The sequence below is a fragment of the Oculina patagonica genome, chromosome 1 (assembly GCF_052425735.1).
Source record: "Oculina patagonica isolate OP01 chromosome 1, crgOcupat, whole genome shotgun sequence".
NCBI lineage: Eukaryota > Metazoa > Cnidaria > Anthozoa > Scleractinia > Oculinidae > Oculina > Oculina patagonica.
In genome coordinates this window covers 6,595,704-6,611,203 of record NC_135758.1, presented here as the reverse complement: position 1 = coordinate 6,611,203, position 15,500 = coordinate 6,595,704, and the positions used below count along the sequence as shown (strand labels likewise).

The 15,500-nt window shown below is 37.3% G+C and overlaps 2 protein-coding genes across 3 annotated transcripts in view; both read left to right on the top strand.

The window, feature by feature from the left end:
• LOC144653546 (tubulin-specific chaperone A-like) overlaps nt 1-15,500 on the top strand; it is a 74,996-nt gene that overhangs the window by 44,907 nt on the left and 14,589 nt on the right. The window lies entirely within an intron of this gene.
• Nucleotides 457-13,993, top strand: LOC144653230 (secretory carrier-associated membrane protein 1-like). 2 transcript variants are annotated; one of them, XM_078513181.1, is made up of 10 exons: nt 457-620; nt 756-854; nt 3,876-3,977; nt 5,154-5,192; nt 5,418-5,484; nt 6,003-6,134; nt 9,410-9,584; nt 11,858-11,959; nt 12,388-12,505; nt 13,163-13,993. In XM_078513181.1, the coding sequence occupies exons 1-10, from the start codon at nt 567-569 to the stop codon at nt 13,316-13,318; spliced, it is 1,044 nt and encodes a 347-aa protein (XP_078369307.1). In that variant the 5' UTR covers nt 457-566; the 3' UTR covers nt 13,319-13,993. The 2 variants fall into 2 exon arrangements, with proteins under 2 accessions (XP_078369307.1, XP_078369314.1); XM_078513188.1 differs by lacking the exon at nt 9,410-9,584 and adding an exon at nt 8,403-8,571 and having other exon boundaries at nt 458-620.

The window sequence follows — 15,500 nt, the reverse complement described above, 5'->3', positions numbered from 1 at the left end:
GTGACTCTGACCGTGACGCGTGAAAATAGCTAGAAAAGACACGTGATTCGTGAATTCTGCTGTTTCAAGTATACGTGACGCGTGAATTCGGTTAATCACGGGATCACGACACCTCCTTTGCCACCCTCTTATTTTGCTGAGGAAAATGGCGCTATGTATATCCCCGTAATGTATTTCCGCGGCCCGGGTTTCGCGGATTTTTTTTTTTGCCATTTTAAAATGGCAGAATTTTCACCAGGGGCTGTTTTCCCCGAGTGATAATGGTATATGGGAAACATATCTGATCATATCTGGCTAGTCATGCGATTTCAATACTTGAAGGCTCTGGTCTTGTCACGTCTTTTTACAGACCCGTGAAAAGCCAAGGAAAAGGAAAACATCTGTTCCATTTTTAGCAACAAAGTTCGAGATTACGTCACCAAACTTCAAGTCACATGACAGAAATCCACGTACACATGCGCAATAAAACTTCCAATCTTGAGAAAATCGTAAAATCCACATCGACCTTCTTGGATTTGAAGCAAAAATCACCCGTTTTGACCCCTTGAAAAAAGGGAAGCTTAGTTATGGCAAATTTCGACGATAACCCCTTCGCGGGGGATTCAGAAAATCCGTTTGCTGTAAGTATTTTCCGTGTGAATAAGTTCCTTTTGCGCCTGATACAAAACACTACACTCTGTTGTGGTCATGGACATATTTCGTAATTCCGGGAAGCGGGTCATTTTATTTATACTTAAAATGTCTTGCTCTTTCAGGATCCGTCAGTTGCTTCAGTTACGAGCAATGCAGCCCGAGGACTTGAAGATTTCAATCCATTTGCGGACCAAAACACGGCTCAAGCGAGCGGCGCAAAGGTTGTTCATTTCCATACTTTGTCAATAATGTTGATTTCGTTTGGGGTTTATGTCTTTCGATTCGTGGAAATTCATGCTTATTCGGGGTCTTTTGATTACTGCAATATCGTTGAGAGGTTATAGCGTAACAGTTTATAAAATCATTCCAATTTCTGAGGGTAACTGCTTAATTTAAGTTATATAAAGCTTAGTATACATAAACTTGCTTTCATATGTTAAAATATTGTACATAAGCTTACATGTACGCGATTTCAGTTTCAGCCATCACGAATGATTTTAAATACAGACAGAATTGTTGTTGTCAAATTGAATTTGCTAAATTTTTATTCTTTTATTTTACCGTAAATTTTGAGACTTGCGAAACTTTGTGAACTTGTGGGTCATCTGTTTTAATATGCTGTTTGCTAATAATTTTCTGCCACGAATGAAGAATAAATAACTTACTTCAGCTGGCTGGACGTGAGAATATTTTTGATCATTCACATTTATTTAACACCTCCACATAGATTTATTAGCTTTGATTTCAGATCACACTTTCTCAGCGTCCGATTTTTTTAAAGCATTTTTATGAACTGAATATAATTTGATCACATCAAACGTATTAATTTTGACGTCAGTGTATAATAAAAATATATGACTAAAGAATTATTTTTAGATATTGGATCAGTGTCCTTCTGCATACAAATATGTTATTTACATACTCGATTGATATATTTCTGGATTGTATACAGGAACAATAATTTTATTACAATGCAGCTTGCTAGCATGCATTTTCACCATCTTGTAAAGGAATAACTTTGTATGCACCTGTTACGGTCTACAAATTCTCATAAAGTATTAACTTTGATTAGCTTCCCTCCAGTATTCTATCTTTATACATGAAGCCCTTAGGTCTTTCTAAAGTACATTCCACATACAAAGATTATCCTTTGAACCTAGTTTCGGGCTTTTTTCCCTTCTATAGTATAGCCTTGAATAAATTGGTCACCGTATTTCAGTGTAAATCCATGCAAGATCAGATAATTACATGTTCTGTCATGTTCTATAAAATATATTGAATGCTTGTGAGTAATTTATAAGTTTGCTGCTAATTAGAAAGTGACGCAGAATCATTCAACATTTTTTTTGTATTGATGTTGTATTTTAAACAAAATATTTATAAAGAAGAGCAATAATAATGCCATGTCTTACGGTACACGTACAGAATATTGTTACAAAAATTAAAATTAATGTGACAGACATTCATTTCAAGGGCATGAGAATGCAGAAAGCTTTGGCTTTTGTATACACTCACAGTGTATTTTTTAAGTTTTGTATGCATGCATACATAAAAACATGGTTTTCTGTGCTTTTTTATTTACGTTGGACCAGTGCAAGTTTTTTTTTTTTTTTTTGTCAGCCACATTGATTGTTATAGCAGAGCTCTCAGCGGCCCGAATGGCCCCAGAGCAGAGCCCTAAACCCATAGAAAATTAGAAGACCCATGCTTTTAGTTTGTCATGGTCACAGGAAAAAAAATCCTAAAATCCCATTAGTGTTTTTTAAAAATTAAGTGGTTTTTGTTCTTTTCCTATTCTGGCTTTTATCCAAAAAACATTAATGGCAAGAGTTCAGCTTTTCCATTAATGTTTTTATTATGGGATTTAGCAAAATTACCATTCAAAAACCAGTGACATTTTTTTGTGAATTTTTCCTGTGATCATGGCTAGCCGCATGGTTTGCGGGCATGTGTGCCTAGCGACAAGGACGTACTTCGCCCCAACACGGTGGCCATAGTCCAGAAATAGGTTAAAATTAAGGTTAACGTCAGCTTAGACATCCATGTTATGGTCAATTAACAGTTGTCAAAACAAGGTATCCACTGGCTAGTTTCACATGACCATATTACAGGCTCAGATAGAAAACTCATCAAGGTCGAATGTTTTTTGAAGTTTACCAGTAATGGTTTGCATTGAATCGCAGGCTCAAGTCCTATAATTATTTTTCTGTCAATGGTCAGTAAATTTGGATTAACAACAAGGGCAAAGTAAATAACCAGGGAGCTTCACTTTTAGGCTTGGCTAAATCTATTTTATATAATAAGCATATGTACATGTGATATTTTGTGGAAGGTTGTCATATTGTATTAAACAACTTTTTAACTCTATCAACTACCGTATTTTCTCGATTAAACGCCGGACCCCGATTAAACGCCGGCTTCAAATAAACGCCGGGTCTCTGAGGCCAAGTTTTAAATAAACGCCCCCGGCGTTTATTCGGGGTCCCGGCGTTTAATCGGGGTCCCGGCGTTTATTTGAGTCGATCCAATAAGTGAAGATATTCACTAGAAAAGCACTGATATGACGCGTACTATATGGTATACGGCTTTTGTTATTTTAATTAATGTTTAACGAATAAGTCTGGCGTAACATTAACTGCGGTTTATGACGTAGAACAACACAAAATTGAAAATATAGTAATGTTAGTCAATGTTCCGCCATGCTCTTTTTGTTTTTTACGCACTCTCTTTCTTTTGTTGTAGTGCTCGCTGTCGCTAAAATCGCGAGGATCCCTCCAGCGTTTGTTTATCAGTTGTTTTAGCCTTGTCAAAAATTGTGCTTTCTGGGTGGAAATCGCGCATTGAACAGTAAAAGGGACTTCAAGGCCGCCTTGTTCCAAGTTGCTAGCTGTTCTGTTTGCACAAAACTGATTACAATATACACGGGCCGTATGTAATGCCGTATGTATGAGAAAAACGGACATAATTTGAGGTCGGGTCCAAGGGATACAACGTCCCGCCACGACAAACTGTTCATGGGTTTCGAAGAATGTGAAATAATAAATCAACTTAAAAATGATTGAAAATTTTACTTCATAAATAAACGCCGGACCCCGATTAAACGCCGGCTTCAAATAAACGCCGGGTCTCTGAGGCCAAGTTTTAAATAAACGCCCCCGGCGTTTATTTGAGAAAATACGGTATGTATAAAACCTATCCACCTACAGTATGATAACAAATGTTTGCTTGTTGATGTTTTTCAGCCTAAGACGACACCTGCTGCCCCACCCCCTGCCCCAAAGCAACCACCTCCCTCCTCACAGCCAGCCGTGCTTCAAACTAAAGAGGAACCTCCACCTTATGTGGTATGCACATTTATGATTTTGAAACTGAATTAGTGCGATTTTCAATTGAGTGTCGTAAAACCAAAACCAAAGTAATTGCTCTGGCCAATCACAAAGGGCACAGGCAATCCAGTGAACCAATCAAAATACAAGTAGCTGGTTCAAAGCCTGGGGAAACATACACACTCCCAGGCGATTTACGATTGGTTTTGGATTTACTTCTGATAAGCTGAGAAAGGGGCACAAATTATTTTCAACCAATCACTAAGCATAGTTATGCAAAACCAATGCAAACTCAAATTACTTTCGACACTCAAGTAAGAACCGCTCTAATCTGTAAGGTTTCAATTCTGAGAACTGAATGGCAAAATTCTAGTATTGTGCTATTACGTATGTATCTGAGCTGACTAGAAATTACGAAATCAGTGCCAAACTATATGTAAATAGAAGTCCTTGAGTTGGGGCAGAAACTTGTTCACAAGATCCGCTTGGGGAGCTTTGATTTTGCCTATTTTTTTACATTATAAATTGGAATTCCAATTTTTCAAACCTCTTGGGTAAGGAAAATTGGTTTCAGAAATTTGGGCAGTTTGAAAAATTGGGGGTAAAACTACAGAAGGGAAACATGGGAGGTTCAAAAAATTGACGGTTTGAGAAATCAGGGGTCCACTTAATAAAAGGACTCAAACTGGTACTTGAAACGTATCTTTATTCCTAAAACTAGTTAATTAGCAGCTTTATATTTTTTAAGCCATGACGTTAGAAATCGCTTATTGCCATCGCACTATGGGCTGTTTTACTCTGTTAGGGCAATCGAACAGAAGTCAAGCTTAACTTAACAAGAAATCGCCATGTAGAACACAAAAGCAAAATACTCCCGTGCAGTTAGAATGGAATACTACAATGTATAAATGAAAGAGATTAAAATTTTACAAATGATGGGATCTATTACAGTCTTATTCACGCACAAGGTGTCAGCTAAGTTATTGACAAATTTCCTCAAAATTATGTACGCCCCTTGTGAATGTAATTGCTTCTGCATGCATTGCGTGCCATTTATTTTACTTTGGCATAGTGCTAAGTTAAGAAATATGAAAAAGTTTAGAAGTATTAGGTAAAAGACATTTTGTAAAATAATGTATTGTACATGAAATTTGTAACTTGAATATTTTATTTTCTGCATTTAAAATCATGTAGATTGAAGAGGAACAAGAAAATTTAAGAAAACGACAAGAGGTATGCTATTGCTATAAGTGTTACAATGTGCACTTATGTTACTAACAATGTTCAGTTCTAGAAAGTGACAAAACTGACAATGTTTGCAAATTTCATTTGTTGTTAGGCTTCCTTTGATTCATAATTTGGTAAATTAGCACTGTTGAACACTACATTAAGTTAGCTGTGATTGGTTTATTGTTGACTTAAATGTTCTAACAAAAACTTATTAATGTCATTTTTTAGGATTTAGAACGCAAAGCAGCAGAGCTGCAAAGAAAAGAACAAGAGTTACAACGAATGCAGTTTGGAGGTAAGATGATAATCTTTGTGTGTTTGTAACACAGTTCAACCTCATTTTAACAAAACTTGTTGTGTTCCATAAATTTGCTTTATATCTGATGTTCATTGTTGGCCTAACATGGATGTCAGTAATGAACATCCAGTATTGTCATCATAAATGTTGACAGTTCTGCTAATCTCTGTGAGCCAAAAATAATGATATCAATGAACAATTTCCTTTCAAATATGTCACTAATACAGTCATAACTGAATTTCATATTTGTTTGTAGTTATGATTCACATGTTATGAGTTGAAACAGATATTGTCAGTTACACTTGTCAGGATTAACCTCCGATACAACCAAAAATTGATGACTTTTACAGCTGTAGTAATTGTTTGATATACATGCATGTGGTTTACAATTAAGTACAATTTAATCATGTTTTAAGAACCTCACTTATTCCTTGCTTGAGTTCAAAGTTTCCCAATAAATCTCTTTGCTTGTCAAAGAGAGCCTGGTTATTTATTTTCCACTGTTTGCATCACAGGCTATAGAGAAAACAACTTTCCACCTCTACCATCCAAATGTCCATGCAAGCCATGTTTCTTTCATGATATCAGTATTGATATTCCTATCGAGTATCAGAAGACATGTAAAGCATTGTTCTTCAGGTGGCAAGGTAAGCCAATACACACATGAGAGAATGCATTTAGTGAAGTTAATTCTTAAGAACAGTGGCTATTTAAAGAGACTGTGTCACAGCTAAGTTAAGTTTATTTTAAATTATTAAGTTTTGCTAAATATGCGCTATAAAACCTAATGTTTGTGAAGAAATTACTTCATCTATGGATCTAAATGACAAAACAAAAGCTTACCAAATCTGTCTCCCGGGCATTGTAATTAAAGTTACAAGCAAACAGGATTAACTTTCAAAACTGTTCAGCCCAACAGTATTTCAAAACCCTAAATCGCAATCGGTTTCAATGGTCACCCCTTAAATTTTGTATTTGGTGTGTTATTGATCTGTTCCTTCACTGTTTTACGAGGTTATTTAATTTAATATTTCAACGAATATGTTGGTCATTTATCTGTGACACAGTCCCTTTAACAACTATTCATCAAAGTGGAGGTGGCTAGTGGTGAATACTTAACGAGCTACGAGATGGTGAGGTAAATATCTTCCACTGGCCACCAACACTGAGGTGAATGGCTGTTTTTAGTATACAGCTATTTTGAGAAACGTTGTCTGAAAAAAAGCACAAAACTGCACAAGCCAATCCCTAAAGGTAGGATGAGTAGACGTATTGAGCTACTGCACGTGTTGAATACTAATGAGATAAAACAACAAAATAAGCGCAATTTTCAGGTTTTCTTTCTTTTTAGACATGTAGAAACAAGGTACGTTTAGACCCTCTGAAGTTCAGAAGAAGAACATGCGACAGTAAAAGTAAAGCTACAGATATAGGCCTCCTGAGAAGAATTTTAACAAATTCTCCACGTGCAAAAATACAAACTTGTAAATTTCCTCTAGGCCAATATGCAAAATTCCAGTGAATACCCAGACCACCTTTCGGTCTTGTCACGTGCACTTTGATGTTTTTTTTTTTCCGACAACCTTTCTCGAAATAGCTGTATACTAAAACAGTGAAATAAAATAACCCAAAGAGGATGATTTTTAACTCATTTATTCCTGTCAATAATTACAATTTTTGCACACGAGTTGGTAGCAAAGGAGGTCCAGAGTTTGAGTAGCCAATCAGAGGGCACCAACAACACTTTCCACTGTTTTAGTACATACTAATACTATTTAGTAGAAATTCAGCTGTGTTCTATTGGAAATCCGCGAATCTGATTGGTTCTCCCACTGATTTCTATTTTAACAATAGAGTGTTTCTGTCGAGGAACTATCGGCTGATAGTTGCCCCGCGGAAATTTGATGTTCTTAAAACAAATATTAGCCCGAGAAGCGAAGCTTCGAGGGCAAATATGCTAGTTTTAAGAACATCAAATTTCCAAGGGGCAACTATCAGACCGATAGTTGCGAGACAGAAACACTCTATTGTTTTTATTGTTCACCATTAAATTTTCTTCCGCGCGCACATACAAAAACGAGCATCGTGAATTATTTTTACTTTTCAGGATAAAAAACTCAATTGAAAGCCGAAATTTAACAAACGAAACAAAACCAGACAAGAAACCCACTAAATGCAGTGAATTTGGTTGGGTTTTTTGTCTGCAGGCAGCTTGTTTACAAAAAAACAGTCACGGGCGGGCACTATCGATCCGGGCATTTTTCACGGGAGGGCACTATGGGCTGATAGTGCCCTCCGGCGGACGGGCACTATCGCGTCACGTGTTCAATTTAAACCAATCAGAATCGGAGAAAATTTAGTGGTGAACTATAATCGCCGATAGAAAACAGTCGCGCGCTTGCGTAGCTCTTTAAGCGGTAAATTTTCTTGATTTTTGTCGTCAAAGTGCACAATATTGTAGGTTTTGAACTGCAATCCTTTAGAGTTTCTACTAAAACAATTAGACTACTCGCCCTCGTTTTCTATGAGCAATAGTCAACGAGGCGCCCTCGTTGACTATTTGCTCATAGAAAACTTGGACTCGTAGTCTAATTGTTTTAAAAATAGAAAACACCTTTTACAGAATATTTGCTTATTGTTCAGATATTATTTTCCTCAAACAATTTAATTTTTTTAAGATTAATTTACCTTACAAAAGAAATTAAATTTTTTCTCACTTAAAAGCAGACCCCTGTAAAATAATTTTTGTGAATAATGAAGTTCAGTTGTGCTAACTGAAATCACATCTAACTTACAATAATTGCAAGTTATAAATTAATACTTTTTAAAATTAATGGTTCTTTAATTTATAAGTGGAATTTGTTTAAGATGTTTGTGTGTGATGTTGGGGTGTTTTTGCTTTGTTTGTCTTTCAGTGTACAGTTTTACAATGTTTTTTAACTTCCTCTCTGCGTTTGCCTTGCTTGTCGACAATGATGAGCCAATACACGAAGGCGAAACATTTGGACTCTCGATACTCTACTTAATAGCAAACGTACCTTTGTCGTTTATTGGTTGGTACCGGCCTTGCTATAATGCGCTGAAGTAAGTAAGATGTAGATTACATTTAGAGAAGTTAAAGTCAGCAAAGTGTTTGCCTGAATTTGTTGATCCAAATTGGCAAGAAATTCTACCAAACATTGCCTGTATATTACCATTTTCTTAGTGTCATTCAGATTATTTTGTCTTCCTATTTTTTTTGCTGTTGTGAAAATTAACCAAGATTTTTAAAGATTTTTGAAATTTAAACTTTTAATTTTTTTGTTAAAGGAAAGGCTCAGATTCAATTAACAGATTTCAAAATTATTTCACATGCAATTGATAAATTCCCACACAAGGTTTAACTCCAAAGAAACATAAAAAAGTATAAATGAGTGAAATAAATTAATCCCAGACATTGATTAAAATAATCCTTAATTGTGAATAACAGTTACAATTTTCATTAAAATTAATAATACAAAAAATTAACATAACTTACAGAGAAGCAACTGATTATTGACTGTTTTTAAAAAAGTAATATATTTGTTAAATAAAGGATCTGATATTTAATATAGGTTTGCTTTCAATTGATAAAAAAGAGAATATAAGACAAATGTTTTGAGTGGCAAGTGCAGCTGAATTTCCACAAGATTCCATTATTGAAACCAATTTTGAACGTCCTTTTAAATAAATAAAACTGGGTGAAATTAGTGTGGAATTATCCCCCTGCTGTACTGTTAATTATTAAAAAGTGACATTCTATCAGCCTAAGAAAAAAAAGTGTGCGCAAAGACGTTTTAGAAATTTCCATGTTCTTGGTTCCAACTTATTCAAGGCAACTATTGCTGACTTAAACTTCCTGATTTTTACTCTAGCGTTAGCTTCCATCTCCTTTTTATTGCAGTGTACTGTATTGTTCTGTTCTTTAACTTCATAACTGCAATGGCCCTTCTGATCAAAGGATCTGGCAATGTCACAGCAAATGATGGTTCAACATTTGGTTTGTCAGGGTTATACTTATTCGCTAATATCCCCTTGTCTTTCATTGGCTGGTACAGGCCATGTTATCGGGCATTCAAGTAAGTTAGAAATTGTACTTATGCATGCACTTGGGTTGTCACAAAGTGCGAGGCAGCGAGGCCTGCTATCCATTTCAGTTAGCCTAAATAGCACTTTGTTTAGCCCAAACAGCAATCTGGTTACTAAGCCTATAGTTAGCTTAGGTAGCTTGCGGTTAGTATAGCCTCGCTCCCTCGCCTTACATCAGTCACATGTCTCCCAGCATTGCCTCGCACGCCTCACACATTATTTTTGTAAGACTCCATGCACTTCAGAAAACTTAGTGGTGGTATTGAGGAATGGTCTTTTATTTGTTGCTGGTAGATACATAGCCTGCGAATACAGCCCCCTCTCATTCGCGTCCCGCAACGAAGAGCGAAATGCGAAGAGAGACGTCTGCGATTCACAGCCAGAAATTCCATACTGATGACGTAAATCTCTCCAGAATCCGGACAGGAACGCTGATTGGTCAGCTAGTTAATTTACATAATGTATGCGAAATATAACACTTCATTACACGAACGGTAAAAAGGTCTAAAAAACCGGATGTTATTGCGGACTAAAAGTTGACCGGGGGAAGGATCGTGAAACTACACCAAAGCTATACCTTAGAATTTCTATAATATCTATAATTTATATGTAATTGGGAAACAAAAAGAAACTGCTTTATAACAAGATGAACGACCTCAAAGATGTACAGAAAGGAAGCGCCACAGTGGCCGTTAAAAATAGATCAATTTTGTCACCTTACTTTAATGGTTGACATAAAGGCAGCCGGCAAACAAACAAGCAACAAAAATGTGAAATACAGATAACCTGAACGACCTGAACCATCCACAACCAAAGAATAAATGCTACAGAAAAACATAATTTTAATTTGACAAACAGCGGGGAAAGAAGAAACTAACTCAGAAGAATTGTTATGATCGTTGCGGTATCGGTATTTACGGCCCAACTCCTCCGAGAGTTGCGCTCAAGTTCCAAAACAATGTCATCTAGTGATTCCGCAGCTTATTTTTCCAAATTTTACTAATGTGCAACTCGTATAGGGATTTCTAATTTTCGCGATGAAGTTGTCCGGTGTAAATGACCCCTAAATGTGTCCTTGAACGCCTTGAAACTTCAAAGTGTTTGTGATCAAGCAAGTAATGTGCGGCTGAAAACAAAAAATATAATTATGCAAGACCAACTGCGTCGAAACTGCGTGGGGTGTGGGAAATCTAATTAGTGGTTAACGTCATCAGTATGGAATTTCTGGCCGTAAATCCCAGACGTCTCTCTTCGTGTTTCGCTCTTCGTTGGGGGACGCGAATGAGAGGCAGCTGTATTTGCAGGCTAGTAGATACATGTCTGTCAACAGATTTGCTTCCTGAAATTGCACATACAGTTTTACACCTGACCCAGCTAGTGTGGCCATAAGAGTTTGATTATGCAGTCATGTACGACATTTCTTGTACTAAAATTGGCTGTAACTTGTAACACTGTAACTTACAGTACAACTTTTCCTATACAATGGCTTCACCAGTTCCTCCCCCCCCCCCCCCACACACACACACACACTCACTCGCACATACCAAAAAAATTCAGCCGAGGTAGCCCTTTTTATGCAGTGGATGAACACAAGTACTGTGAAAGCAAGGTCTTGCCAATGAACAAAGCAAAGCTTGCACCCTTGAGCATGTGCAATGCACTTATTGACCATTATTCCTGCCTGTTATCTAGCCCTGCTACATGTACAGCTGTACATAGCATAGTTTTCTGTGAGTTGGTGTGAGCGAACCCTACAGGTCATGCAATAACAAAATGTTGATTAGTCATCCATAGTTACACAACACTCATCCTGTTGTATACTACAGCAGAGTGTAGTGCTCTACCTACAAACCACAGCCGTTGTGACTGTGTTTTAGGCGTGTCTGTTCCATGATCACATCAGCACCTCAGTCTATTAGCTATGTAGTGGTGTGACTTGTCACTCAGGGTCGCAAAGCTAGATTGAATGAGAATCAGAGTCAATGAGAGATAACGGTTAAAAGTCTTGCTACAACTCTATTGGCTACCATCTATGTGCGTCAAATGAACTGAAAATAGTATGTAAGAGTTAATACACTTATTAACTGCCTGTCAAACCAACAAAAAGTATTATCCACTCTCTGTATTAACATTTGGTAGTCAAAGAATAGGAAGTACTTTAAAAATTCTCACCAACTCTGATTTTTGTTGGATTTGACCCAATGAACAGTCTGATGATGATCTCTCAGCTCATGTTCTGGTCTTTTGTTGTTGTATTTTTCAGGAATGACAGCTCCTTCAGCTATGTGATTTTCTTCCTCATCTACTTTCTTCATATAGGAATTAATATTTTTTACTGCCTGGGTATTCCTGGAGGAGGGGCCTGGTAAGTTGTTCGGTGGTCATGTTATCAGGTCTTATTTCTCCCCACAAATTTTGACATTGCTACGGAGGACTTTTTTCCCTGTGATGGACTATTATCCCATCCAGGGGGGAGTAGAAGTACTCCTAGTCCCTTTATGCTACAGAAACTGGGATAAGCTCTGGCTTGATGGGCCACTGGGCTCAAATGCAGACTGTACCTTACCTTTTTAAATGAATGACTTAGAACCAAGAAGACAAAAAACCCATATCATATTGCCTTTTAATTTGACAGTCTTCTCAAAAATTCCAAACTGACCATTTAAATTCTCTCAATTTCAAACTGACATTTTTGGTTGAAATAGAAAGTTCCCCAGCACTTGGCATGTGTTTTCTATAAATGAATCTTAAGCTAAAACTTAATCAAGATTTTGTTTCATGTTGTACATATAGTGGCTTTATCAATGCGACTCAAGCAGTCCATAACAGTTTACCAGTGGGAGCCATGATGTACACGTCAGGAGCACTGTTCTTAGCTGGTGCACTCGTAGATGTTTTTCTTCTTATAAGGGTAAGTACTGTATCTCCACTGATTTCTAGAGCTGTCTTTAAAAAGCGTCTTGCCGGAAGAAGAGCATACCGAATGCTTTTCCACACTGACAGCGAACTTGTATTCATTAGATAAGAGCATGGTAGCATTTTTCTATGTGGTAATGTATGCGGGAGGCATGGTGGCCTAGTGGTAGTCATTGGACTCCAGATCAAGCGGTCTGTGTTTTGAGCCCTGGTTGGGGTCACTGTGTTTTGTTTTTGGGCAAGACACTTTACTCTCAAAGTGCCTATCTCCACCCAGGGCCCAGTTGTTCAAAGGGTAGATAATGCTATCTGCCAGATAATTTGTCATCCAGTGGATAAGTGCTGGCAAAACAAACTACGCAATCAGCAAGATAGTGATTTATTATATGGATAGCCTTATCCAACCCTTGAAACTGGGCAACTGGGGCAAGGTGTTTAAATAGGTACCAGCGAATTTGAATGTTGGGGGCAACCCTGCGATGGACTAGCATCCCATCCAGGGGGAATTAAAAATACATGTACTCCTAGTCACTTCATTCTATGGAAACAGGGATAATCTCTGGCCTGTTAGGCCACTTGCGTAGCAATTTTATTTATAATCTTTAATAATGTTAAATTATCATTAATTTTGTTCCTTTCACCGTTTCTTTAGGTACACAGGATATACCGCTTGGCTGGTGCAAGCTTCCAGAAAGCACAAGGCGAGTTTGCAAGGGGCGTGGCCTCCAATCCCCATGTGCAGAGTGCGGCTACTGAAGCAGCCGCCGCTGGAGTGCGTAATGCCATGACAGGGGACAACAGGAAGTGAACAGCAAGCCAGAAGATACAGAGAAAGTAACTAGGAAATTATAATGATACATGTATGTGTGTAAAAAGACAGGCTACGGACAGATGAATCATGCCCGGGCACTGGTATGTGTATCTAGCAGTGGTGTACATGTAACTTGTTGTTTGGTTATGAGGAAGAAATCATGTACACCACATTTTCTAAGGTAGTGATAAAACATTGTATCGTAATGAAGTATATTTAAAGAGAGCTATGTTATGGATGATGAACTGTAGCCAAAAATTCAAAGAAAAGTTTCCCTAGATTTTAACTTTGCAATTTCGATTTTCCCAAGTGTTTGGGACCCTTTTTTAAGTTTTGGTTAAGCATTTATTGCGATGCTGACTTGATAAACTGTGACATAGCTCCATCATTGCAGTTTAGGAATGAATTTTCCATCAGACAGCAAACAAAGTTTTTGAAGCTCCCAAATAAGTTTACGACTCAGTGGCTTTTCTTTTGGATCGTTTGACTTTTTTGTTGTCTGAGAAGCACTGTCTGTCATATTGGACGCAGTCAATTGTATAAACTATTTCTGTGTAGTAATTTTATTAAGTCCTTCCCTAGCATAATTTTTTTTTACCCAGCCGACAGAACTCTGTAACTTTCATACAACTTTGCAGATGATTGCGTGACTGATAAGTGTATTGTTTGTTGCAACTGTCACGCAAACTTCTGTATTGCTATTTAGACTTTTGAATAGTCTTTTTTTAGGATTCGATGATCAAAACGGTTTGAACAATTAAACTAGAAGTTTGAATAATATAGGTATATTCTAACTAGATAAATGTTTAAAAATGGAAAATTTTTAAGAACATGCTTTTTGGAATGTTGGCGACTTATTAGGCCAGCTTTTTTGGTTATCATACATTATTCCCACCTTAAAATTAAAGGAAGCATGCTGCTCAAACGTCTTAAAAAAATCATTCTGCAAAGAATAATTATAGTGGTAACCAGATCACTTCCAAGCTGTTGAAAGGACGGGCTTCAAAGTTTTTCGAACTTATAGTACATGTTAATGATTTAGTTTAAATTATGCAACAAAAATTATATTAAGTACTATAATATATCGGTTAAACCTGTGGTCAATCATTGCCTTTTGTGTTTATTTTGTTAGGGCTCGGACCACAACAGTAAAAAAAAAACAGCGCCCCCTCCGCCCCCCCCCCCCCCGATCCCCCGGCCACGCCGTCATTACCGAGTATATGCAATAAAAGACATAAAGATTGTGTCTTATAACAAGACAACTTCCCTTAGTCGGTATTTTTCCGTTCTCGTTATCTGGCCCCTAAATTACTGGAAAATTAATGCGATATCTGTAATTATCTATTTAAGGATTGTTGCCTTAGCGCTAGGCATTGAAGTTATAGCTGTCATAATTAACTTACTTGCAGAAATACTTGTAAGTTGTGGTCCGTAAAAAAACATGCGAACCAGTTGGAACACGGGCCGTGTTAGGTAAATTCCGAAGATCATAATAAACCAATCAGAAAGTTCCACGAGCACACAAAGACTTATCACGTGATTTTATCGTCATATGACCGTCACGTGTTGCCAAACAAAAATAGCAGAACTAGAGTAGTATCTCGGGAAATGTAATAAACTTGTGAATACAAGTAGATTGAACTGATGTAAATGGTAACTTGATGAAGTTAAATACAAAGAAAGCTTGTACTACAATGTTGTCCCCTGAAGTGTTTTGTACTCAACTTCCTTGCATTCCCTCTCCCACCCCCTTTTTGCATCCTTCCCATTCCTCTCAATTCTCTTCTTTTCCTTTTCTCCTTCCCCCCCCCATTATTCACTTTGGTTTCTTTCAAGGTCCCCTCTTTATTCCTTCCTTGTTCCTTGTCCTCAAATTCCCCTACCTCTTTTTTCTCCCATTTACCTCCTTCTGTATTTCGCTTTCTGCCTGACCCCTTATCCCTTTTCCTCTACTTCCTTGTCCAATTTCCGTTTTCCTCCCTTAATAGTCACGGGGATTTCACAGATTTTTGGTCTAAACTGTTCTGAAACTAGTGGTATGCATCTAAACCCATAAAAAAGATTATCTTTGAATAGCTAAAGGAAGATATAACCTTAATTTCCGGAAAGAAATCAACCTACGGCCACTAAATTATTATAATCGATTTTTTGCTGACGCGCGGAAACAACTTGAAAATGT

Coding starts and splice junctions, on each gene's coding strand:
- LOC144653230 (XM_078513181.1), top strand. CDS start 567: ATGGCAAATTTCGACGATAACCCCTTCGCGGGGGATTCAGAAAATCCG. Junction 621..755: donor ATTCAGAAAATCCGTTTGCT/GTAAGTATTTTC, acceptor TTGCTCTTTCAG/GATCCGTCAGTTGCTTCAGT. Junction 9,585..11,857: donor CCATGTTATCGGGCATTCAA/GTAAGTTAGAAA, acceptor TGTATTTTTCAG/GAATGACAGCTCCTTCAGCT.